Raw genomic sequence first — 24,596 nt, 5'->3', positions numbered from 1 at the left:
TAAAGACCACCTACAAGATTTGCAATACTCAACCTTTCTGGCAAATGTATGCATTTGTTATGTGTCACAGTGTCTACTGTGAAGCATGGTGGGGGGTGTTGTAGCATGTTGTCGGCTTTCTTTGCTTCTTTAGAGCTGGGTGGATTTCGATCCCTTAGGAACTAACAAATTCCAGATGATGAGGATATTCTGCAGCAGAATGTCACAGTATCTAAACACATAGAATCAGAGAATCATATACACTTTATATCAACAACAAACTGGCTCACACAGAAGTGGTTTCCCCATTGATTTACACTGAAATTCAAATTTCAATAAACAATGTAAGCAAACTTTAATTTTTCACAGAGGCTTTTGTTTACTTTAGTGGTCAGTCCATGAATAAATAAATTGTGGAGACTGCTGTGACAGGCCTTGGCACTTTCTGCCTTGGTTTTGCTTCTAGCTAAACTGTCAAAGGTGGGCACTTTTGGTGCTTTTCTGGTTTATGCTGACAGCTGCTGAAATTGTGCTGAAAAATGTAGCTATTTTACACAGTTCCCAATGGGCCGATGTCCCATCTCTCTGTGATGACTCACTTACAGAAGAGCAGAACTGGGGTCCATGTTTAAGAGATGTGTGAGTGTTGAGGTTCTTACCCATTTATATGCATTAGCAAAAAGGTTCATTATGGAAATAAAAGGGGTTCTTCAATGGTATCATTCAAAGAACCTATTGTAGCACCTTTATTTTTAAGAATGTACCTCCAAATGGCCTCTTGGTAGACAATAATCACACGTTACTAACAAAGAACAATTTCATATCTGTCTTTGTTTAAAATGTAGCCACTGATTTGTTCAGCAAATTTAAAATATATGACATCCCCTGAATCAAAGTCTCATTTTGAAAAGGAAGATTTTTTAAATTCCATGTTATAGTGGTAGATTTAAAGTTTGCTATTAGCATTAAGTCAAATATCCACTTGCAAGCTAATGCTAGCAGCTTATCCACCCTTAACAACAACTACAGCAAGTAGAAGAAAGCTGAAATTAAATCTCAATTTGCATATTCTGGCTTTGTCCTCTTGGTGCTTATGAGTGAAACCGGCAATTTGGAGGCAGCGCTGTGAAGACTATTAATAGCAAGGACAACGTTGTTCAAACTCTACCAGAAGAAAAAAAACCAGAGAGAACAAAATGGTGTAGGCAGTGAATGTGGAAGCAGATGGGCGTCCAAACCAAACATGGATAGGAGGAGGAGGAGGAGGACAGAGTTACAACTCAATTCTGAGATCTCTTAGCACAATTAGGGCCTAGCAACTGGAGAGATTTCCCCACACAGACCAAGACACTGCTGGCAGCATTAATTGCTTTAAAAAGGCCCCGTTTGGACATGTCTAGTTCCTGTTAAAACAGCCCGATTAAAATGGAATCACCAGGAGAGACAAAGAATTGTAGGTTTTGTGAGAGCTAGCTAACAGCTAACAGACTAGACATGACAAGCAGACGAATAGAACTTGTATTCACGCTCATGTCCTCATTTACCTCTAGTTACCTCATTATTCTCCTGCTCCAAATCTCCTTTGTTAAGTAGACTAGAGTAAGTAGCATGTCTAGCCTCAACTGACAAAAGCTACAAACAGCTAGCACTGCCTAGTGAGGCTGAAGTTGGCTTCCCAATGGTTAATTTCTTATTCAAATGTTCCACTTTAAATAAAATAATACACCTAGTTATCATGTTGACTGGTATGATTTTCTAGAACGCAGCCTTGTAGATCAAACCTCTGTGAATGACTTTGTTTCTCCATTATAACATAACTGGAGTATATTTTTTGCATGGATTCATTTTGAGCTCCGTGAACTCTGTGGAATGAACCTGTATTAGACAATGGCGCCCTCTAGTCTTTGTCTTTAAATACAACAGCTCTTATCCTTAAACAGTCTAGTGTCTAACGCTCTCTAGTGTCAGAACCGGATATGGTTATATTTAAGTATATGCAATTTTGTGAAAATTGGAAAGCAGTAACTGATGTACATTTACATTCATAATGGTGCTGTTCAAGCTAGTCAATATTATTATAGCAAAATGTGCTATACTTTCCTTCAAAGCTGTGGGATAAGCTCTCAATATTCACTAAATATCAGGTGTATGGACAGAATGCCATGTAAGTAATGTGTGTATTTCACTCAGACAATGTTCTGTTTCAATAAATCTATATTTATTTTTTAAAATCAGATTGATTAATCACATCATAATGCAATTAGCATTTAGCATCATTACGAAGCATTGATTTTACATTAACCCATACAAACATGGCCACAAATCAAACCACACAGGTGGGGGGGGGGGGGGGGGGGGTAGTGGGTTGGGAGGGTGAAAGGTTGTTTTTTTTTTTTGTTGTTGTTTTTTGTTTTTTGTAGGGGTTTATAATCCTTTGACTTCATCCAGAACGCCAATCCAGCTGTGGAAAAGTAAGGAGCTGCCCTTCCAGCGTTCAACAGAGGTTTAAAAACATCCTCACAGCACAACATACAGCAGAGGAGGAGAGGGAGTGGGTAGAGTGGGAGAGAGGGTAGAAAGAGAGAGAGAGAGAGAGAGCAAGAGAGAGACTGGACCTATGGAAAAGGCAGCTAATGAACAAACAGGAAATACCACAGACGAGAAGTGCGCTTTATTACTCACAGATGTTGTCGAGGATCGAGCCATAAAATGGTGTTTTGGGGTGGGTGGGGGGACTTGTGGGGGATCTGGCAGCTTGGGCCATAGACCACCAGCTGTAGGGCCATTTCCACTGTCATATACTGTCCACAGCAATGCATTTACTCATTCAGTCATTTATAGTCAAGACCTAAATAGATTTATATATTCTTTTTTTTTTTCTTTTTTTTTTGCATGTCCTCTGAATAATGCTCAATATATATATATCGTTTCAAATGCCAAAATGGAACCCAAAAAAAAATCTCTCATGCAACACGACAATAATTTGGACAACATGTTTTTGAAGCCCCCTAAGCGTGACCAAGAGCACATTATTTTAATATTTTTGGAAATGTAAAGTAAAAACTCAAACCATGGTATCGCTAAACATTTAAGGTTTATTTAGCTAATGTACCACCTAAAAGACGACTGTCACTTTCTCGAGAAGCTCCTGAGAGGAAACCTCACCCCCCACACACACACTTTCAAGGCAGAGAAGGGGATGGAGTTTGGCTCCGAAAGCAATACAGAGGAGCTGGAGAGCAGGAGGCCTGCTTCAGAGTGAGGTACGTAGACTTTCAAGGAGAGGGCAGCTGTGAGGGGATCACATCACAGAGCGAGCTTCTCCTTAGACAAATGCACTTCTGAATGACACTTAAATTAAAAAAAAAAAAAAACAAAGAAAGAAAATGGGGATTGTGCATTAACAGGTGTCCTCCACCAAGCTGCATAATGACCACATTTTGGTACACAAACAGACGCTGATACATAGGGAGGGGGTGGTGTGAGGGGGATTCAGTCTACAATAACATATGATTCCAACTTCCATAAGGCCAAAAAAAAATAAAAATACCTTCCTCTCAGTCTTGCCCTCAACTTGGAGAACCACACAGCTTCACAGATTCAAGTAAAGATTTGTCGTTTGTCGTTACACATAGCTTTATTTTTCATCTCCTCTGAGGCGCTCAAGTGCAGAGCAATGAAATTGAAGGGGGGGGGGTCGTACAAATAACAAATAAAAATAAATGATCAACCTACAAAAGTCTGGTGAAATACTTCCAACGTCACTGGTTAATCAGTTAATACCAAACAGAAGTCCTGCGCAAGTTATTAAGGGTAACTGGTAGAAGTTTTTAAATTTTTAAGAAGGACTGAAAGTGCTTAAAGATACAGTTTTAAGTGAGCAATTTGCAACCTCTGTTGTTTTTCGTGAGAGACTCAAGAGTGAGGGGCAGATGCATCAAAAGTTGACATAAAGAGTCCATGGGTCGTGTTAAGTGTTCGTACATGGTCTTCAGCAGAAAATAGAATCAGAACCCCCTTCTTCCTCTGTGGTTAGGCAATATTCAAGGTTCTACATTATTAGTGTTGAAGTTCTAGCATGGAGACCTCTGTAAAGTTACTGTTTATTTCTAGTTCGCTCCTGCAAAACAAAGAGAAGGAGAGAGAAGAGCATGAGATCACCAGAACATTAAGCAAGTCTAGGTGGAGTGGACTGAGCCTAAATGTTTGTTTGTTTGTTTTTAGGAGCACCAAAACATAACATTTTCACGATACACTTCACAATTGTACACGTTTCTTATGCTTTAACTAGTATAGGGCTAGTTGTTATCTTGTATCTTTGTAAAATGAATGGGGACAGCCGTGAGACATGTTGGGTAGGGAATATAACCTTGAATAGTGTGGGAACAAATCAACATACTCTCATTACTCTTGTTAGGCCCAGAGAGAAGGGTTTGATATTTTTGAACATAGGCACAGGCACCAAGAGTGCCATATATTTCAATTTATCTCTTTAAAAACTACCACATATTTTTAAAAAGGATTAAGATAATCTGTGATAAAGGCCTTAAGTGATCTACCGTGATGCTGGAAGACTACAGCCAGCAAGACACTGCTCCTCTGGTGCACACCACTCATCTCTGTATCTCTCCGTTCAACAATAGAGTTACAATGCCAGCACTTTTGACCTCCAGGTTTAAACGCATTGCTTTAATGGAATAACTGGGATTGTAAACACAGTGCCCACTGAGACTGAGACAAAGTGATGCGCTACCTAGAGTGAGCTAGAACTCTAGAGACAATCTTAACCTGAGAGAAAAATCTCAGAAATAATTCTGCATTCATTCAGCCTCAAGCCACTTCTGACAGGCCAAGCAACAACGTCCCATAAACAACTGACCCAAGCTCTGTGGACGACCGAGTGCTTTCATAACGAATATCCAATCCAATTCAACCTAAAGGGGAAATTGTAGCACACAACACGCAACTTCAGCCATGCTATAGCAGGCAGCTAGTGATTTAGTTGGCAAAATTAACTTTGCTTTCAAAATATATTATAACTAGGGACTGACTGATAGGAGCTGAGAAATGAATAGTAGATTTATCAGTGAAAATCCAGACCGTTAAACAGTGTACATTTAAGTCATTAAAGACCAGTTTGGAGTTGAAACTGTTTAATGTTTGCCCTTATATCTTTGCCTTAAAATTTTCCAGTATGTTGAATGGAGTTTTTGCCAGTGTTTTTTTCAAAATCTTTTAAAATCTTTCAAAAACTGCTATAAAAGAAGGTGGGGAATTAATAGCTCACATTAACAAATCAGCATGAGAAAGTCTGCTGGCTTTTAACTGTGACTAACAACAATTCAAATGGTCTTGTGTTGGCGAATGTCGGTCGGTCAAAGCCTATGACTGATAGTTTTCAGGCCACCTCACTTCCATGTTCCTGAAAAATTCATGAAACCAATTAACCAGCATGGCAGTGTGGTCAGTACACGGCGCGGAAAAGGTGGTGTCAGCCAAGAGCTGAGAGGTCAACCTTAAATCCATCTCGGTTTGGACAATCCTTAAACTGAACTAAGTGTTGTATGTTGGAGGAGTAGTTTTGGATCACAAACACCAGTACAACTCATGTTGGATAATATTGGAGACTTGGCACTGGGCACGGAAAACTTGGGCTCAGGTGCAGCTGCTCCAGAGCATCTCATTTCATAACAAGCTTTCCATAAAAATTATACAAGCTGTGTTTGCGCAACTGCCTCTGTCCACAATGGACGGAGCACACCTTAAAGTTTCAGGATTCACTAATAATAAGGCTGTGTGTAAACATGCAATATCCTACAAAGCATGTTAATATCTGGCCAAGTTAATGTGTCTTAAAAGTGGAGGAGCCTGTGTTTTTTAAGAACGATTCTTCACATTCACAACTTTTTCAAAGCAAAACCAAGTCATTTTCAACTAGCTCAAAAAAAATAGAGGTTTTACAAGCATGGGCCGTCAATGAGTGTAAAGACCTCGTGCTCAAAGACACAGCAGAGCTACCTCCGCTTTGTCTGAGAACAGGAATGTGAAGAATGCCAGCTGTATCAGAAAAAGTAATGCCTGCCTCCAGTTAGCCTAGCGTTGCCTAAACCAGACTGATCCTACTAAGGCCATCATCAAGTTACTGCTCATCAAACCTCCCAAAAAGAATTTGATTCATAGTGAAAATGACATGAAATACTGAAAAGTTTTCCACCCACCTAAATACTTCTAAAAAGGATCCAACTACATAAGACGGCTCTTTGAGATTTGTGTGTGTTTGAACCAAACCATTGTCTATAACTGACGGCATAATGTTACTCATATACTCAAATATTAACACCGTTTATTTCAGAACAGTTTGAAAGAGTGCTAAAAGATACAATCCCAAAAGATGCTAATTTAATTGAAGCCTACATCATCCAGATCAATCTTTCATCCATAAATTTAAACAAATTAGCTTCTATTTAACACACTAAACAAAGGCAGCCAAACACTGTGCTGCGTACATGACCACAAAATACAAGTGAATGAGTCTGGCACTTGACATTCGGCACTCAGATGTAAAGCCAGATCTTCTTGCACCATGCCAAAATTAGTCAGACGCTCACTCAGAATATTAGTCAGACTACATACTTCCTTAAACCGTTCAGACCTAGTGTGCAGTGGTTTGTAATGTCTATATAAATGTAAATCCCCTCACAAAGTCAGAGGAAAATAGAAATGCACATGTGCACATACACAATGCCTTACAAGCATGTTTCTCTTGGTCGAAAGCCATGCTTCCAATACGGAATGCTTCCTAATCGTTCTGAACCTGTCACACATTTCTCTGAGGTTAAATATGCTTGCTGTGGCTTAGCCCATTTTATAGGATTGTACACCATAAATCTTTCTCTATGGGCCAAACAGGAGAATAAGGCAACCCCCACCACTCTTACACCCACCCCACCCCAACCCTGAGAAGGTAAGTCTCTGGAGTGAAAAAAAAATGCACTGGCCTTTGGAGTGAGTGTGTTTTAATTCATTACTGTCCATGCAATCCAGGAGAGATTATTAATCAAATGTACTGGAAATCAGGCAGAACCCAATTCCCCAAAGTGCTGACCTGCCACACACAGTAAATGCTTGTGTAACCTTTACTACTGATTAAGTATCGCCACGTTTTCCCACTCAGCCTCTGAACTCCAGCTCAATACAACTAATATTTCCCACTGAAATATTTTAACTATCTGTAAAAAGGATGCTCTGGTCCTGGCATGATGGCCAATGTAGATAGTCCATTTTTAATGTATAAACAATGGCAACTAGTAAGTGACACTAGATCCATTTGCAATAGAAGAACTGGGTAATGTAACATTTATTTTACATACTGCACTGCCAAAAATTTCAGTAATTTGCTATACCGTTTTGTGGAAATGTGTGGCTCAGTGCAAAACTCAATAAGCATGTGTCAGCGTCTTTCCATTGTTAAAAACTTATTAAAAAAATAAATAAATACGTTGTAATCTGTAAATTATTTTTTAAAACAGCAGTTTTCAGGTTTATGCCATCACTGGGGGGTTCTGTTTCTTAAATAATCTAAACCAGATATAGGCCATGAGTGAGGTGCTCCAAGCAGGCACATTTACAGACGGCCAATCACCAATTTAGATTTGGTTATCATAAAAGCAGTGAACTAAATTACCCAGCTATAGTCCTCATACTGGAATTATTGTTCTGTAATGAACACTTAAACTTCACCAATTTGTATATTTATCCTCTGATACTGGGTTTAATTAGACAAAATACATCATTTGTAGCCAAACGCATGTATAATGCAGTCTAATAACTCATCAACCATCTCTGCTGTCATGAAACACAGATGTGATGAACAGCGGCTGATGTTGAGGTAATGGGTACGGTCATTAATAATTTGTGTTGCGTGGGCAGGAAATGATGTCAGTCTAAAATCTATTAATGGGACATCTGCTTGCTGTTTGAACTGCTTGAGTATGGCATTACCAGTCAGGGCCAGTTGTTTTGTAATACCCCCTCCCCCTCTCTTTTTAATTACCATTTATTTCACAATGTCTTGCAGTCCATTAATGAGAAGTACCATTAAATACAAGTGTTAGCTTCCAGAGATTTGAATACAAGCAAATATTTAAGATTCTTTACAATTTCCACAATCACTGTCTTCCTAATATAGACCTGATTTCATTTTAGGAAAATAATGATACTTTCCAATGGTTGCCTTTGTAAAGCTCATTTGGCTTGCAAATTCAAGCACTAATAAAAGCCCTCCCTTTGAAATGAACAAACATGCTGACAGCATTCTAATCCAGTGGGTTTCGAGCGATAGGACCGGTGTAATCTACAGATGCAGAGATTGCTTTCAGCTATGGTAGAGTGTGCTGGAAAGCCACGCTTACCCTTCGCGTGGCTTCCTCCTCCTCCTGCCGCTTTTCATAATGTGCAAAATCATCAAAAATTGAGGTGGTATGCTTGAAAGTAGCGATAATTTTAAGCACTTGCTTTGCCTTTTCTAGGGGCACCTCCTGAGTGTCCCTGGAGTTGGTGACAGGCTTGTTGTCATTGTTTTCTAAGCGGATGTGTCGCAGCTGGTTGTTGGGCACGTCCTTGACAAAGATCCACTTGACTTCAAACTTGCCCTTCCACTTGTCCTGAGACCAAACGCCAGCATAGGCATTGTAGTCCACTATGGACTTCATTTCGGCCACGCCGCAGAAGTGGCCGCTCCCATTGACGCTGAACAGCAGGTAGAGCGGGCCCTTGGATCCCAGAGAGCGGTAGGCAGCGTCCAAACGCTTGTTGCCATGCTCGGTGCTGCACCAGATGGAATACTTGATGGAACGGTGGATGTCATCCTCTGAGTAGCTCTTGATTATGAACACCCGTCCATTCTTCAAGTTCCAGTCAAAGTCTTTGGGGTTGTAGTTGTTGAGGGCTTTGAGTTTCTCCAGCACAGGGTGCACTTCGCTGGAGGAGGGAGAGGTGCTCAGAGGCACACCCGTACCAAGGCCAAAGTTTTCGCTGCCGCAGGTCTGGTTGAAGGTCGCCACCCGGTTCCTGGGAGCCACCCAACGGTTTGGGGGTGGTGCGTTCTGCTGGGGAAGTGGGTGTGGAGGCTGAGGAGGGGGACCAGACTGAGAAGGATGATGCTGGAGAGGGTGAGGAGGGCCTGGGGGAAGCTGCTGAGGGGCCTGGGGGGACTGCAGCTGCAGCTGCTGATGCTGATGCTGATGTTGATGCTGTGGAGGCAGTGGGCTCTGCAGTAAAGGCTGGGGCTGGGCCAGGAGCTGCTGCTGCACCAGGGGCTGAGGGGGCAGCATCTGTTGAGCAAGGGGAGGCTTCGTGATGGAGCCTTTATCATCCCAAGTACCAATGTTCATGTTATGCTTTATAGGTGGTGGTGGAATTGTAACACCACTTCCCATACCTGTATTTGGTTTGGGCTTTAGCTTGGGCTGAGGTTTAGCAGGTTTTCTGGCTATAGCCGCCCACGATGTGGGTTTAGGGGCGGAGGAGCTCACAGGTGGCACACTGTTGGCTGCCATACTGCTCATACCAGCGGTCCCACCAAGAGGAGAGCCCACAGTTTTAGTGACGGCAGCCATGTCGGATCCGAGCTTGAGTCCGGCCATGCCCTGATCGATACTGCTGAGACCTGGAACTTTGCTAAGCTGCGTATCGCTGCCGAACCCTGCCTGTCCATCCGCTATGGCCCTGCCAAGAGAGCTAGGGGCATAGCCGTAGCTGCTGCTATACGCTGAGCTTTGTGTAGACTGTCCCTGTGAGCCACTGGTACCCCAGGTAGAAAAGTCTGCATTGCCAGGAAAGAAGTTAAATCCATGTTGGCTGAGAAAGGGGGGTGTGTTGCCTAGGGCTCCAGGCTGACTAAACACTCCGTCAGGAATGAAGTGGTGCTCGCCATTGCTCATCTGTCCATAGGTAGTCAAGTACGGCATCGGGGGGTCACCTGCGGTGGACCAAGCAGCTTCACCCAGAGAGTAAGGGAATCCGATGGATGGGGCATAGTAGCTGGGCATGTAGGGGTCAGACATTGGTGGGTAGCTATTACTCTGTATGAGAAATAATTAAATGATTGAAATAATTACAAGGTCAAGAGAAAAAAACACTAAAAAAATACACAAAGAGAAGAAAAAAAAGCATTATAGTTTGCAAAAAGATATTAAGGTAATCACAATTTTTTTAAATTAAGCTTAATGTAGACAGCATTTTTGTTTATGAATAAATGTAATGTTCTGGACTGGAACAACAATCATCCGTTCTCTAAAAGAATAGTTGGCTATTTACTTCTGTAAATTATAAGTAATAAAAATTAACTGGATAATAACATTGTGTAAGTCAATGTAATGATTCTGGCTCACCTGATTTGTCTGGCTGCTTAAGTAGTTCTCAAAGTCATCATCATTTACTGCATCCTTCTGATGCATTGAACCGTTTTGCACTACAGAAAACAATAAGAAAACACCATTAATAGTTTATTTCCATCAGGAAGACTACTTCGTGACCTGAAAAACAACATTGTTTATGGTCATTATGTTAGGCAGAATGGAAGAAATGACCAAATAACAGGAGGCACAACTGAGGTTTTCTAATAGATTGGTCAAAATGCTGTTAACATTACAGTGCAAATCAAAACTCTTCTATTCGGGACCAAATCATATATAACCTGAAACATTCCTGGTATCTGTATGCATTTATTAATCTGTACATTTCCAAATGAACAGAACTGGGTCAGGATTATGAGAAGGCAATAAACTGACATTTATTGTTATTATGATAAACTACATAATGAAATGTTTTTCTTACAATGTTATGTATCCTTAGTGCTTAGCATTAAATTACACAGTCTTGGTGTGTGCAAGGTTATTTTATTTACAGTATATGAGTCCATTGACATTTGCCATAAATGCACAACTGGTAAACATTTCCAGGTTTTCCGTGACCTGAGGAAACACTAGGCTGCTTTGCAGTCTATATGTGGAAGTTATAATGCAATATTTTAAAAGCTGCATTTTCTACACTATAATACACTACATTTTAGTCTTTTGCTTCAAAATATACATTCTTCCAATATGGGGACTCTAAGCATCATATACAATGTTTAACACACAGCATCCAACCAGGCTAAGGCAAATAGTAACTCCAACAAGTGACGTACCTTTATTTCCTTGTCCTTTAGGTCTCTGCCAGAGATGAAAAAAGAAGAGGACAGAAAAAAAAAACACAGAAAAATAAGGGTGAGATTAAATGAATAAACAGAGGAAGGTGGAGGGACCATCTGCAGGGATTTCCACTGTGTGTGTGTGTGTGTGTGTGTGTCTGTGTCTGTGTGTTTTTTTGTGTGGAAAAAGGAGGAAGGGGGAAACATGGCAAATGATTCGGCCTAGCAACAACCAACAGCATGTTAGCTATCACAGCTTTTACCTCTAAACATAGTGTCTTGTGAGGCTAAAGTTAGCTTCTCATTCGAATTGTCCCTTCCACCTTAAATAGTATAACAGGTACGTCCTGGCGCCTCCATTTAGGCGGAACACCAACTTTAGCATCCAAACAATATTTTCTCCAGCCATTGACACCAATTCTCGAAAATGCAGGTGTTCTCAATTTAGATCTTTACGTATTTACTCTATTTTTTCGTCGTATTCTAAAAGGAGGCACCCGAATGCAATGTTATCTAGCGCACCGTTTAAGGTGGAACTGGAAATCCATGTTTAAATTAACATTAGTGCACAAGGTTGGAGAAAACTATGTACAGATCCTTAAGGTATGGTCTTATTCGAATTTTCTCTTCCACCTTAAACAGAGGCGCCAGAATGGCAACTGCTGCAACATTTAAGGGGGAATGAAAAAATCGAATAAGCAAAACAATATCGCATCAAATCTGTATATATCAAACATTTTCAGCAAGAATTACAGGGGGATGTTTCGCTTAGCAAAAGAAATAAAAGAAGGAATTAAGTTTACGTTTGTGGCTTGTCTTCAGGCGCCGGGAATGTTATATTAACTGCAGCACTATTTTAAGGTGGAAGGAAAATTTCGGATTAGAAGCTAACTTCAGAGTCGTCGGGCTTCAAAATCGATATGACCAGGTGAACAAACTGCGGGACTAAAGCACAGGGCAGAATTAATAAACAAGGGTAAATCTAGGACAGTCACTCTAGTCGTTTAAAGAATACCTAACGTACCTGGTCGACAGTTGTGGCAGACATCCTCCAGGAGCCCGAGCTGCGCTGAGTGTCCGCGGTGTCTGCTCCCACTACTGCCCACTGTCTGAGCGCTGTTTCCCGGCTTCGCCCTCGGTTGCTCCCCGGCGCGCTTCGGCCAATTCCAGCGGCTCACGCAAGCTTCACACGACGGAGAATAGGACTCAAATGGCCGCCAAACATACACTCAACGTGTCCTCTGATGGGGAGTAAATAGAGCAAAAGCCTCAGTGTTTTTCCCCCCACTTTATTTTTCTTTGCTCCACAATGGCGGATCGGGTTAGCAGTCTTGCTTTCCGGTTGTGGTCGCTGACCTTCCGCCGATGACGAGGTGACGTGGGTTTGTTTAATGCCGGAGTTGAGTTTTAATGCCAACTCTGGGACATTAATTGGATTTTCTTATGCAAAATACATGAAGAAATACTCTTTTCCTGTTGCCCCTAAATAATATATCATTTTTGGTGCACTTGCTGATGGTGTCAAATTATTATTTGAATTAAACCCAAGGAGCACACCTTACCTCCTCCTCATTTAGAGTCGTCCATTTTATAAATCCAATAGATTTCATAAGCAAAAGTTTAAAATAGTATGAGCAAAACCCAAATATCTATTCTTGCTCGTATTGTCTGTTGGAACTGCAAATTAAATAAAACAAACTGAAAAGTACCTGGACACTTAGAAAAGCTGTTCTCATTTCCAACAAATTTGTGGAAGGTTTCTCTTAAAATTATTTATAATTGTCATGAACTAAATTACAGACTAGTTATATTTAACCCTGCTGATATGCCAGACTGCTGTTTCTGTCACTGATATGATATGTATCATCCCTTTTGGGAATGTGTTTATGGCAAAGTAATTGACTTTCCACATTTTATTAGAAGGTATGTAATTTTGCCTTCAACCTAAATACGAAAATGCTGTTTTCTTCTTTTTGGACAAAGTAATAACATTATTTTAAATGTATTAGTCTAATGAAAATTAGATATTAATATATCTTGTTCCCACAGGTTATTAATTTATACCACACCCATCACACAGAATGTTCCCTTATATCTTTCCATATCTCATTTAGCTGTGGTGAATTCCCGCCACCTCGACCATTGATTATGATAAAATCAACAATATAAAATCACTGTCGGTGGCTAAAACATTCTGACTTCAAATGAGATAGTGGTCAGACTTATAGCTATTTTCAGAGTCTGTTAGTGTATGGTTAGCATTAATAGGGCATGGGAATGACATATGATATATTGTCCCCAACCATTATTAAGTTTTCTACCACAGGTTGTTCCCATGGCTAAAGTGATTCCCACACCTTAGCTGTGTATGTTTAAGGGTGGCATCAGCAGGGCTCTGCAGTCTTTTTTGGCCTCTCTTGAATATAACACAAAATTATATCATATTCTCTCCGTCTTAGTAGAGAGCCCTACTTCTAACATAGTTTCAAAATAAATGAAGAGGCGTGTGAACGAGTGGGAATGAGATATTTAATGAATGGGACATGATAATCCACGACATATTAGAACAGGTTGGATTGAAATGAAGTACACAGAGGATAAAACGGTGCCCTGTTTCCCTTCTCTCCCCCTTTGGTGGCGATATAGTCCGTGCTTGGTGAAGGTTTCCCCGCAGAAAGGGAAGCAGCTGAGGGTGGAGGACCTGAAAGAGCAGCTCTGTGTCTCCTCGGTTCTGTAGCATGCAGAAGATGCTGACCTTCATCTCTAACGTATTGAGAGGCGGCGCCGCGAAAAATGTGCGTAGTTTAATTTTGTTTTTGTGTGGTTTTCACTGAGTAAACAGTTATAACGCTATATAAACCGCTCTGCTAGCTTCTCCGCTAACGTTAGCCACTGTGGCTAAGATTGCAAGCTAACTAAATTATCATTGACCTTGGCTTGTACTAATCAACAGCCACCTAGCCTGTCTGCCTACATAGCTAACATCGGAGCTAGCATGTTCTTCTTTTTTTGAATACACACTGTTTCCACAGCTGCCCCGAAGATGCGGTTGTTTACTGAAGCTCTGACAGTATTTACTAATATGGAGATGTAGGTGTAATGATGTTTAGATGTCTCCAAGTTTATGGCCAACCTTTAATACAAATCAAAAGCTACCTTCTGATTCATATTTTCAATTCCACCTTAAAGTAGTGCCACAAAGGGATTCTGGCACCTGTAGGAAGATTAGTACAGGAAAGACAATAGCTTTTCTTCTTAAAGGAACACTATATTAAATTTGACCCTAAAATTACAGCTTCAAATGAATTGTGGTGCTCTGTTGTTGCTTCTCTTGGCTCTGTGCTGCAGAAACTGCATTAAGTAAATTTTGACAGAGGGTAGAAATCTGTATTTGGGAGTCTGCAGTGGTTCAACTCAGATAACAAACAGCATGTGTCTCAGTCACAAGTTCAGGTATTTAACATATGGGTCCATGAAGGCTGCTGTAAGGATGCATGCGGTTAAAGTGCACTATTCAGAACTGGGAATTCTAGTCTTTAACACCAACTGTGAAACAATGCATTGTAGAGAAACATGAGCCAAATTTCTAGGCAGTGGTAGCGATAGGAACCAGAGTTTGTTGTGTGAAAAGTGTCAGGTGCATCCAAGCAGGGCAACTCTCACCAACTCTGCACAAATCCAGCCCTCCGGGACCACCACAGTTCCCCATACCTTATATGAAGAGTCCTGGCTATATTTTTCATCGCTTTGTCTGTTATAAATGAATGTGACATCTCAAACCGTTCCTCTCAAGTCTTGTCCATGTTTTGTTTTCTTTCCGTGGTTGCCGTGTAGGGTGCCCAGACAGTGTCAGAGGTAAGGCGTCAGTGAGGCTGTAGTGCTTCTAGCTCTGGTGCTTTGTTTGGTTTTAAATTTGTTTGTTGAACAGATTCCTACTCTCTTCTTCTGTCCTGCCACATTTCTTAGTTTGTCCAAAAGTGAACATAAACAACTAGGTGAAAAGCTGTTCCAAAGCCTTGCGTCTCCACTTGTCCTTGTGAACTTTTTGACAGTATTTTACAAACAAAAACAAAACCAGCAGCTCTTTACATTGCATCCAGGTTTCAGGATGAATAAAAGTGGTCCAAATGTACTTGGAAAAACACCTTATTCAACGTCAAGGACCCTTTTTACTGTCTTTGTTCCCATTTTGGAGATCCAACGTTTGTTTCAGCACCATTTTTTACATTTTTACATTTACAGTTTGTGGTGGTTGTGTTCTAGACAAACCTGAGTTCGTCAGCTCTGTCTATAGTGAAACGTTGATTGTTGCAGCAATATATGGAGAAGCTCATGTCTGTACCTCCTGTTCTTTGAGGCACTGTTTTTAAAGTGTAATAGTAATCGGATAAATAGATGATTCCCAAAACTGGTGTCACTGGCTGGCTTTTCTCTCTCCAGTCATCCACACATAGAGCTGTTCTTCAGCTGCTGACGGCCATGTCTGAGCTTGCTGACTTAACCTCTCCACATGAACCAGCTACACCACCTCAGCACCCCCCATCAGTTAGTACCAGAGCGATCTCTAGATCATCATAAAGGCTTCTGCGTCCTCTACAAGGGCTGGTCGAGAAACAGATCAGCAGTTTCATCTCAGGCCTAGTAATGACTTCATGCATATTCAATGTACTGAGCTTCAACGTGAATATAGTAATGTAATCACAGTTGGGTTATGATGCTATCATTCAGCTCTGAGTTCTGCGATTTTGAAACGTCTAATATTTAACCTTCCTTTTCGTACACATTACTGCAGTGCTAGTCTTTTCATTTACTTTAATGTTCATTGTTCAGTGGGCCACTGAATGTCCTTCAGAAGCTTAGAGTATCTTTCCACTAAAGTGAGATACTATAAGACAGATTATTTAATACCTGTAAACTGAGTAAAAACATGTTCAAATGATCTCCACTGAATGTTAAAATAGACGTCTAAGTGGTCTCTTTCACTCAGGGCGCCAGACTGGTGGTCTCAACCCGCTCCTATGCAGACTTCACTCCCCAGGCCAGCTTTGAGATCAAGGTGAGGTTACGAATCTTTTTGTGCATGTCTCTGTATTTTACTTAACATTCATTCACGTTTTTTCACTTTAATTAGGGAAAGCTGTGGAATGTCAGCAGTGTTTTCTGAGGAAATCCTGGGATATTAGGGTCAACATGTATATCCTGGAAATTGATACTACCGTTTGTTTTCAGCTTATGAGGTGTATAAAAGCTATTGGTATCGTGATATTTTTAACTAAGGTACTTGTTACATATGATGGAAGAGACACTGGCACAAACAGCAAGTTCAGCGGCTGCATCAAATGGAAAGGCACCTTGGAGTTTGAGCTCAGTTTATTAATGGATTCATATACAGATTTTACCCAGTCCATTTCAGGGAAAGTTGCTGATTTTTGCTCCAAGTCCTTCAGTGTCAGCAGCGTGGATGTCCAGGCTGTGCATTAGATGCTCAGGCTGTTCTTTATTCCTTTGTTTAAGAATATGAAAATTCAGTGAACGCTTCCCTGGAACAAACCCTGTTTGACCTTGTTTATTTGAAATGCGCACTCTTCCCTTAAAGAGGTGTGAGCTGCACCGTCTGGACGAGGGCCCTCCTGTGCAGGCTTTACTGACAAGGGAGCAGGGGCTGAAGTACTACCGCAACATGCAGGTCATGAGGCGAATGGAGCTGAAGGCAGATCAGCTGTACAAGCAGAAGATCATCCGAGGGTTCTGTCACCTCTATGATGGGCAGGTGAGAACTGAACTTTGGAGATAACATTCTGTCAGATATTATTTAAATATTTATAGTAGTGTTACAGTAGTCCGTCTAGTATTCTAAATTTTGGTGATGGATGTCCTATAATTGATTTAATATAAATATCTCTGGTATGAGAAGATAATTACATTAAAGGTGGGGGAAAAAAACGCTGAGTCATTGCAAAGCTCTCCTTATTACATTTGTCACCTGTAAACATCATTCGGCTCATATTTCATACCAATAACCTTCAGTCTGCAGTTTACTTTAAAAGCACACACTGATACTAATACCGATTAATATACTTGTTTTCACTCTTGTAAAATGTAAATTGAGAGAATGTAAATTTAACTTATTGCTTGTAGTAAATGGAGACAGAGGGAAGTGACTGATACCTAAAGAAAGCTCATGGCCCATTAGAGCCCATCAGAGATGTAGTTCCTGTAACGGTCCTGTTTTTAGTGTTCGTGAGGAGCTTTTAGCACATCCAGGGTGTGTCTCAAATCATTCCCCATTCCCTAAGTAGTGCACACGTAAGTCATAACTGGGTTTAAAACTGAGCACACAACGTTTAAAATTAAGTCATGGAGACGTGGTTCAACGTGGATATAATATTAGAAATATAATGAACTGTTTGGCTGGTTAAAACCGAGTACTCCACTACTTATGGTGCGGTTCGACCGAGCACACCAGGCTAGACGAGCACTCTTTTGGGCAGAAGTTTATCTGGAGTAGTTTATTCAGCAGATTAGGGATCTGAGTAATTTACTCGACAGGTTAGTGATATTATAGTGATATAACTAACCAATAGAACACGAGAGGGAGAGCGTTATCATGAAATAACAGCATGGCTGAGATGGCCACGGCACCCACCTTCGGCTCGTGCTTGCGCCGCATCGCAGCCGTGCTGTGATTCACACTCCCTCTTGTGTTCTATTGCTAAATATATATGAATATATGAACAAAGAGTGAACACAAAAATGCCAGACATTAACCATTTGTACTTGCATCCAGCACAGTTTCAGTCATTGGTGTTAATGATTTTTGGATTCACTGCTGTGTAGCTTTAAAGTCCTTTGTCCAATTCTGGAACACACTTTGTTTACTCTCAGGAAGCTTGTGCAGTGGGCATTGAAGCAGGCATTAACCCCAGTGACCACCTGATCACAGCGTATCGAGCTCACGGCTACACCTACACCCGAGGAGTGTCTGTGAAGGAGATACTGGCCGAGCTTACGGGTTTGTTTCGTTTCATATAAGGCTGCAGGAGAAATGATGCAACAGGCTCTACCATTTAATATACTATACCTACTATAAAACACAATTTATAGCAGCAGTCCTGTCCTACTAGTAACAATACTTGAAAATGTCTACTAACATAGTGACAAACATAGAGACTAATTTGAAATTAATGGGAATGGCTTTTGACTGGTTCTGTCAAATAATGAATATGCATAATAAACGCAATGTATACACAGTACCAGTACTACTTATTGTTTAAGTATAGATTCACCACCCTCTCCTTGAGTCAACAGTCCTGGTGATAGCACTAATGTGAGCGGTTAAGCTTTATCCACACAAGGGGGCAATAGTGTCCCATACACCGTTTATGTTGTTGGTTCTCTGAAATGGGGTGTAGACTAAATGTGCCTTTGTATAAACTGGTCAAGGCAAACCCAAAACCTAGTGAGCTGACTAACTATAGAGCATTTTACGTCATAGTGTGCTTTATGCTGCCTACTAAGATATTTAAATCTGGCCCTCCCTCAGCCGAGAAGGCAATCCCATGATGCAACGCCAGAACAGCTCACGGTTATTTTGCTCTTTTCCCAGAGAAAAATAATGAATATCCCGATTAAAAACAGAAACAGAGACGCTAACCGCTGAGGTAAATAAACAATGGTTGCGTGCGGGGGGCAGGAACAAGAAATGACAAAATCGCTCTCTAAATTGTACGTCTCAATAATCTGCCTCATGAGGACAGACAACCGTTAGAACGCTGCCGACTTAAACAGCTAACTGTACAGTCAGTGCCTACCTAGGCAGCTCATTAGATTTTGGGACAGACCTCATTATTATCATCCAGACATTACTGTTTTATAAACTTTAATCATTCAGTAGCAACCATCAAATAGCAATGTGCAGAGGTATTAGTTATTTCCAGGCAAAATAAAGTGGCTCACAGGTAAAATGATTTGGTAACACATTTTTAAGAGCCTTTCTTCCATAGACATAGACCATTGTTAGAATGAAAATGATATTGAATGGAGAATTGACAGTGCAGTTAAGTTCATGAACCATGTCGCTGTCTGTGTTTCAACTGATGTTTTATGACATTTCTCAGGCCGAAGAGGGGGGGTAGCGAAAGGCAAGGGAGGCTCTATGCACATGTATGCAAAACACTTCTATGGTGGAAATGGAATCGTGGGAGCCCAGGTGAGATTCATTGACCATCTGTTTATAACTTCCCGTGTGATATTTCACTGCAGTGAATATTCAGCTTGGCAGAATTTAAGGGCCTAAAGCACTTCAAACACTCACTTCTCTGATGTTAGTGAAATCCTGTGTGCATTTTTCCACATAGTTAATGTAGTTATCAGTTATGCGAATGTTACTATCCCTAAAGTTCTAGCAGTCAGATAATTTTCATGGCAGTCTGGCCCTTTGCATCACAAAAAAAAATTATTGCACTGTTAAGGCATATTTCTTTTCCCTCTAAGGTTCCCCTTGGTGCTGGATTGGCCCTTGCATGCCAGTACAAGGGCAGCAATGAAGTGTGCGTCACTCTGTATGGGGATGGAGCCGCTAACCAGGTCAGAGGCTCTGTACTGAAATGACCTCTGTTGTGGTAGAAGCTGTATGACGTTCTGTTTGTGAATATTCTACTTTTTTATTTTTTTCAAGGGTCAGATATTTGAGTCTTTCAATATGGCATCATTGTGGAAACTCCCCTGTATTTTCATATGTGAAAACAATAAATATGGCATGGGTACGTCAGTGGAGCGAGCCTCGGCCAGCACAGACTACTTCAAGAGGGGAGACTTCATTCCTGGACTTAGGGTAATGCACACATTCATGTTGCTACCTCAAAGGTGTGTGTGTGTGTATATATATATATATATATATATATATATATATTTTTTTTTTTTTCTTTATAAATACTTATTTATTTCTTGCAGCTCATGGAAATTAACAGATTCTGCCAAAATGATAAATTCTAAGTATTCAACCCATACCATCTACAGTATAGTTTTGCAGAAAGAGAAATGGTGTGTACGTATTATTTTGCCATATAATGATCAATATTTAACCCTGAGATAAACAAGTGCAGGCTAAAACCTATTATATAATCCATTACTTAAGTAATTATTTAATCATTGTATTGAGCTTAACTGATGTAGCAAAATGACTTCTAAGTGTTAAATTTAATCACTCGGCTTGTACATTCACAAATTAAATTTAAACAAATTGCCACAGAAGCAGCTTTCTGTCTGGCCTCATTATAATAGCATGCATAGAATATCCATCAGATTTGAAGTTTATTTACTGTTGGAAGAATCATTGAGTTTAAAACTGATAAGTGTTTGCATCTGAAAATCCTATAATTCAATTATATTTGTGTCACATTTAAAATGTAGCTTTTACACCATGGACACAAAGTCTTTATGAAATGGTATGGAGTATTATTAAAATCAGATGGCCTATATTTCTTACAGTGTCAAATATTAAATCAAGCAAAATAATACTCTGTAGGCGGTTTTCCATCCACTGAGTTTTTGCGAATTATGAAAATGCACATGAAAAACCCAAACCCCAATATCGGAGAAAGAGTTGTACTCTCGGACTAGGTAGAGAAGTTAGAATATTGCTAAATGCACAAAAGGGCGATGGAAAAGTGTTTTTCAAATAAATGATGACATTTGAGCTTGTTTATACACACTGCGCATGCGACACAGTGCCCCGGACTGATCCCGCCACCACAGGCTTTGAATGGAATTTTACCACACTGTTTTCACACCACCACCCAAGCTTCTTATTTTAGTACATGTTTGGAATATAGTAGACACACACGCAGCACTGCGCAAAAATCAGAGACCACAGGAATGACACAGACGCCCCAACAAAAAAATATTTTGTCAAGCTTTTTGATATAAACGACCCACTCAGGTCTTTCTCTCACTCGTTGCAATGCTGTCTCTGATCATAGGGGCCTATGTCATCTGAAATTTATTTGCAAAAGTGCATTGGATGGAAACATGAGGCATTTTGCCATTTTTGTTTTTCTTTTGCCAATATTTCTTTATTATGCAAATGTTTTGGATGGAAACCCACCTTATGAATCTGCAAGTGTTTCAGTGACCCAGTGTTATGTAATGAAGAGAAAAATAAAGTAAATAAGACTATCTCCGACAGCAATGTCACTGTGTATTTTACAGATTTTCACATTACAGTGAAAAAATAAAATAAAAATCTACAGAGTAGAATTGAGTGAGGGAAGCCTGACAACAGAAATCACAGTGCTAAGCTAATATAAGGAATTACTGATGCTCTTACTTCATTAAGAGTTTAATCACTCTGGTAGCGTGTACTTTTCCTGAGAAGCCTGGAGAGTAGCACATTACCAGAGCCTGAAATTCACTAATGACGCAGCAGACGGCATGTCAGGTGGATTCCGAAAACACATCAGATGTTAATTGTCTGCTGTGTTTGTGGTTGGAGGTACATTTGGATTTATTTATAGAGGAACTGAATCGTAAGGCTTACTCTTACATCATCATGGTGTGATGTGCACCTTGGGCTGTGCCTTTTGAGTAAATCTGGGAAAGAGGTGAGAGATGGTGTTATAGCAGTAACAAAAATTATTAGAACTAATATGAAACAATGATGTTTTATTAGAAACATTGACCATATACGTACACGTTAATTTGCCAGTGACTAACTGTAGTCTGTGTTTCTCCCTGGACAATTGACATTGTCTCTTTCTTAAATAAAATGTACCTGTACAGGCCTCTTTTCTTACAGTGTAAAGAAAATGCAATGTGGATGTTTCTATTAAAGTGGCCATTAAATGCTGATCCACTGACTGAGGCCTGTAAACACTGGTGCTCTGTGCTCTCTGTTTCAGGTGGATGGGATGGATGTGCTTTGTGTGAGAGAAGCCACCAAGTTTGCAGCTGATTATTGTAGATCAGGAAAGGTAAGTTTAACCAGAGAGCAGCACACATCACTCAGGAGCCACAACAGTAATGAGCTACAGAGCTGTGGTAACAGCTTCGTTTGGGAGAACAAATCTGTAACTCTTGGGCTCTTTGTTGACCCACTCCTGACCCATCCACTCCAGGGTCCAATACTTATGGAGCTCCAGACCTATCGTTACCATGGACACAGCATGAGCGATCCCGGGGTCAGGTGAGGTTGGCCTTTGGACTTTCCCCTGTGCCAGTCGCTGTCCCTCCCCAATCAGCACATCTACTGGTGTCTCTTTAAACCTAAACCCAACGTCCCTGACCACACCCTCGCTGTTCCACACAGATATTCCTCCCAGCCTTTGTTAGTAGTGGTAGCCTTTAGACCAGTAGACAACTTAGTTTCTCATTGGCTGTGTTCAGTGTGCTCTCTCCCTTATCCGTTCTTTTGTTCTTGCAGTTATCGAACACGTGAGGAGATCCAGGAGGTGCGCAGTAAGAGTGACCCCATCTCCATGCTGAAGGATCGGATGATCAGCAATAATATGGCCAGTTTGGAGGAAATCAAGGTGCAGTCAGACAGTTCACATAAGTCTGCACAATGCTTTACACATGGTTAGGGCTGGGTATCTTTCACATTTTGTTTTGAGAATGTATGTTTGTGTGTGTGTGTGTGTGTATATATATGTATATATTTCTCCCCCTCCTCCCCCTCTGGTGCTCATTCACACACCATTCAAGGTTTTGTTTTGTTTTTTCCTCCAAACAGGAGATTGACGTGGAGATCCGTAAGGAGATTGATGAGGCGGCGCAGTTCGCCACGTCTGACCCAGAACCCCCGCTGGACGAACTCTGCAACCACATCTTCCACAATGAGCCACCCATGGAGGTGCGTGGCACCAACCCCTGGTCTAAGCTCAAGTCTGTCAGCTAAATATCACCAGCTGCCCTCACCTCGACACAAGCTGGAAATTCTCACTGCAAAAAGCACCTTAGAGCCAGCAGCACAGTCTTATGTCTGAGCACTCATGTCCGGTTCTTTTGTTTGTTACCTGACTACAAACGCACAAGTCCCAGGGGTGAGGTTTTTCACCATCCAGTGAGCCAAGTGTTTCATTCCTGAGAAAACAAATCCAAATGTTATTTCCGAATACTGTATGTGACATTTAATAGAAATATGAGAATGTTTTAGTTTCCAGTTGTTTGAGAAGTAGACCTCCACTGGTAGCAGCAACCTCATGTTTACAAGTCCTCCTCTTGTCTAATATTTGCTTGATGAAGTTATACTTTTGCAAATGAACAGTAAAAACCTTAATAACAGAGATTCAGCCAAAACCCAGGGAGTATTTGCACATTGCATATGAAGTGTGTTTTTCTTTGATTTTTCCAAATCTGTAACTAATTTTAAGAATTGAGAGTGGGCGTGTTAACCCACTTGGTGTTTTATTTGTGATATATTCTGTTCAGCCTAAACTGAAAGAGTACATAGTCTTAATGATGTGAGCCCAAATCCTTTTCGTTTCCTGAATTATTGGTAAAATAAATGCACACATGGCACATATTGCAATTTAGGCAATACAAAGCATTGTACCATTAGTTCAATAAATGCAATTGTGTCTGTAACAGAATCCACATGGGAACCTGCAGGTATGATTTAATAAAACTACTAATGTTAGCCACTTTATTGTTGTTGTCTGTGTGGTTCACTATTCCTTTGTCTGCACCTGTGTACAAGTCCAGCTAATGAGGATACTGTAAAGGTGCTGATTTTTATAATGGGGTAAATTTGGAGCAATTTGGAATTTATGCCTGTGTAAATAAATAAATTAAGTTTTGTGAATAAAGTCGTATGAATGATTTATTAATGTGTGGGAATGATGTGTTTGAATAAACAGGCCTTATTTTGTCATTCCCATGAATGGTTTCCCATCACCCCAAATTTACATAGTGCAGTTTGTACAGTGCTAAGACATGAGTAGCATTGACCAAGAACAGAGGTCTCTAATCTCCCTCTTAATGTCAGTGGAGCATCATAGTGATTTTGAAGCTGTAATTTTAAGGTAAAAAAATACTACATAGTGTTCCTTTAAAATATTCTGAAGACCTGTCATCAGCACGGCTCAGGGAGTGTAGGGAGTTGTTAGGGGTTATACTCTGGAAAGTCGTTAGGGATTTACAGATGTGGTTGGGTTCAGTTGGGAGCCTGTAGGTGTCGCAGGAGATCACTAATGACCCAGCAGCTGAGAAGAAGGGCCTGGCGGGTGTGAATTGGTGTATAATCTGATAAAAAGCGGAGCAGACGGGGCGGTTTGGCGGGGTTCCCGGGGCTCGTTCATGTTTACGGACCTGATCTTTCATTTAGACATCCTCGCGCACCTGAGCGCGAGCGGGTGACTCACCTGCCTATGGGCTGCGCGCCTCAGACTTGACCCCGCCTTCCGACTGTGACGCGAGAAAGGGATATTGC

The 24,596-nt window shown here is 40.8% G+C and overlaps 2 protein-coding genes across 3 annotated transcripts; one reads left to right on the top strand and one right to left on the bottom strand.

Moving 5' to 3' along the window:
• Nucleotides 1-2,329: 2,329 nt before the first annotated feature.
• ythdf3 (YTH N6-methyladenosine RNA binding protein F3) lies at nt 2,330-12,341 on the bottom strand. Its single transcript, XM_066662391.1, has 5 exons — nt 12,195-12,341; nt 11,168-11,192; nt 10,371-10,450; nt 8,391-10,061; nt 2,330-4,099 (listed from the first exon to the last, which is right to left on the bottom strand). The coding sequence occupies exons 1-5, from the start codon at nt 12,216-12,218 to the stop codon at nt 4,076-4,078; spliced, it is 1,824 nt and encodes a 607-aa protein (XP_066518488.1). The 5' UTR covers nt 12,219-12,341; the 3' UTR covers nt 2,330-4,075.
• On the top strand, nt 11,338-23,934 carry pdha1b (pyruvate dehydrogenase E1 subunit alpha 1b). 2 transcript variants are annotated; one of them, XM_066662412.1, is made up of 12 exons: nt 12,359-12,543; nt 13,817-13,965; nt 16,158-16,226; nt 16,767-16,940; nt 18,056-18,182; nt 19,288-19,379; nt 19,664-19,756; nt 19,848-20,003; nt 22,069-22,140; nt 22,285-22,352; nt 22,590-22,698; nt 22,899-23,934. In XM_066662412.1, the coding sequence occupies exons 2-12, from the start codon at nt 13,909-13,911 to the stop codon at nt 23,061-23,063; spliced, it is 1,182 nt and encodes a 393-aa protein (XP_066518509.1). In that variant the 5' UTR covers nt 12,359-12,543; nt 13,817-13,908; the 3' UTR covers nt 23,064-23,934. The 2 variants fall into 2 exon arrangements, with proteins under 2 accessions (XP_066518499.1, XP_066518509.1); XM_066662402.1 differs by lacking the exons at nt 12,359-12,543; nt 13,817-13,965; nt 22,590-22,698; nt 22,899-23,934 and adding an exon at nt 11,338-11,773 and having other exon boundaries at nt 22,285-22,568.
• The last annotated feature ends 662 nt before the right edge of the window (nt 23,935-24,596 follow it).

The sequence above is a fragment of the Hoplias malabaricus genome, chromosome 1, assembly GCF_029633855.1.
Source record: "Hoplias malabaricus isolate fHopMal1 chromosome 1, fHopMal1.hap1, whole genome shotgun sequence".
NCBI lineage: Eukaryota > Metazoa > Chordata > Actinopteri > Characiformes > Erythrinidae > Hoplias > Hoplias malabaricus.
Note: the sequence above shows the minus strand (reverse complement) of the source record. Positions and strands in the feature narration are given on the sequence as shown.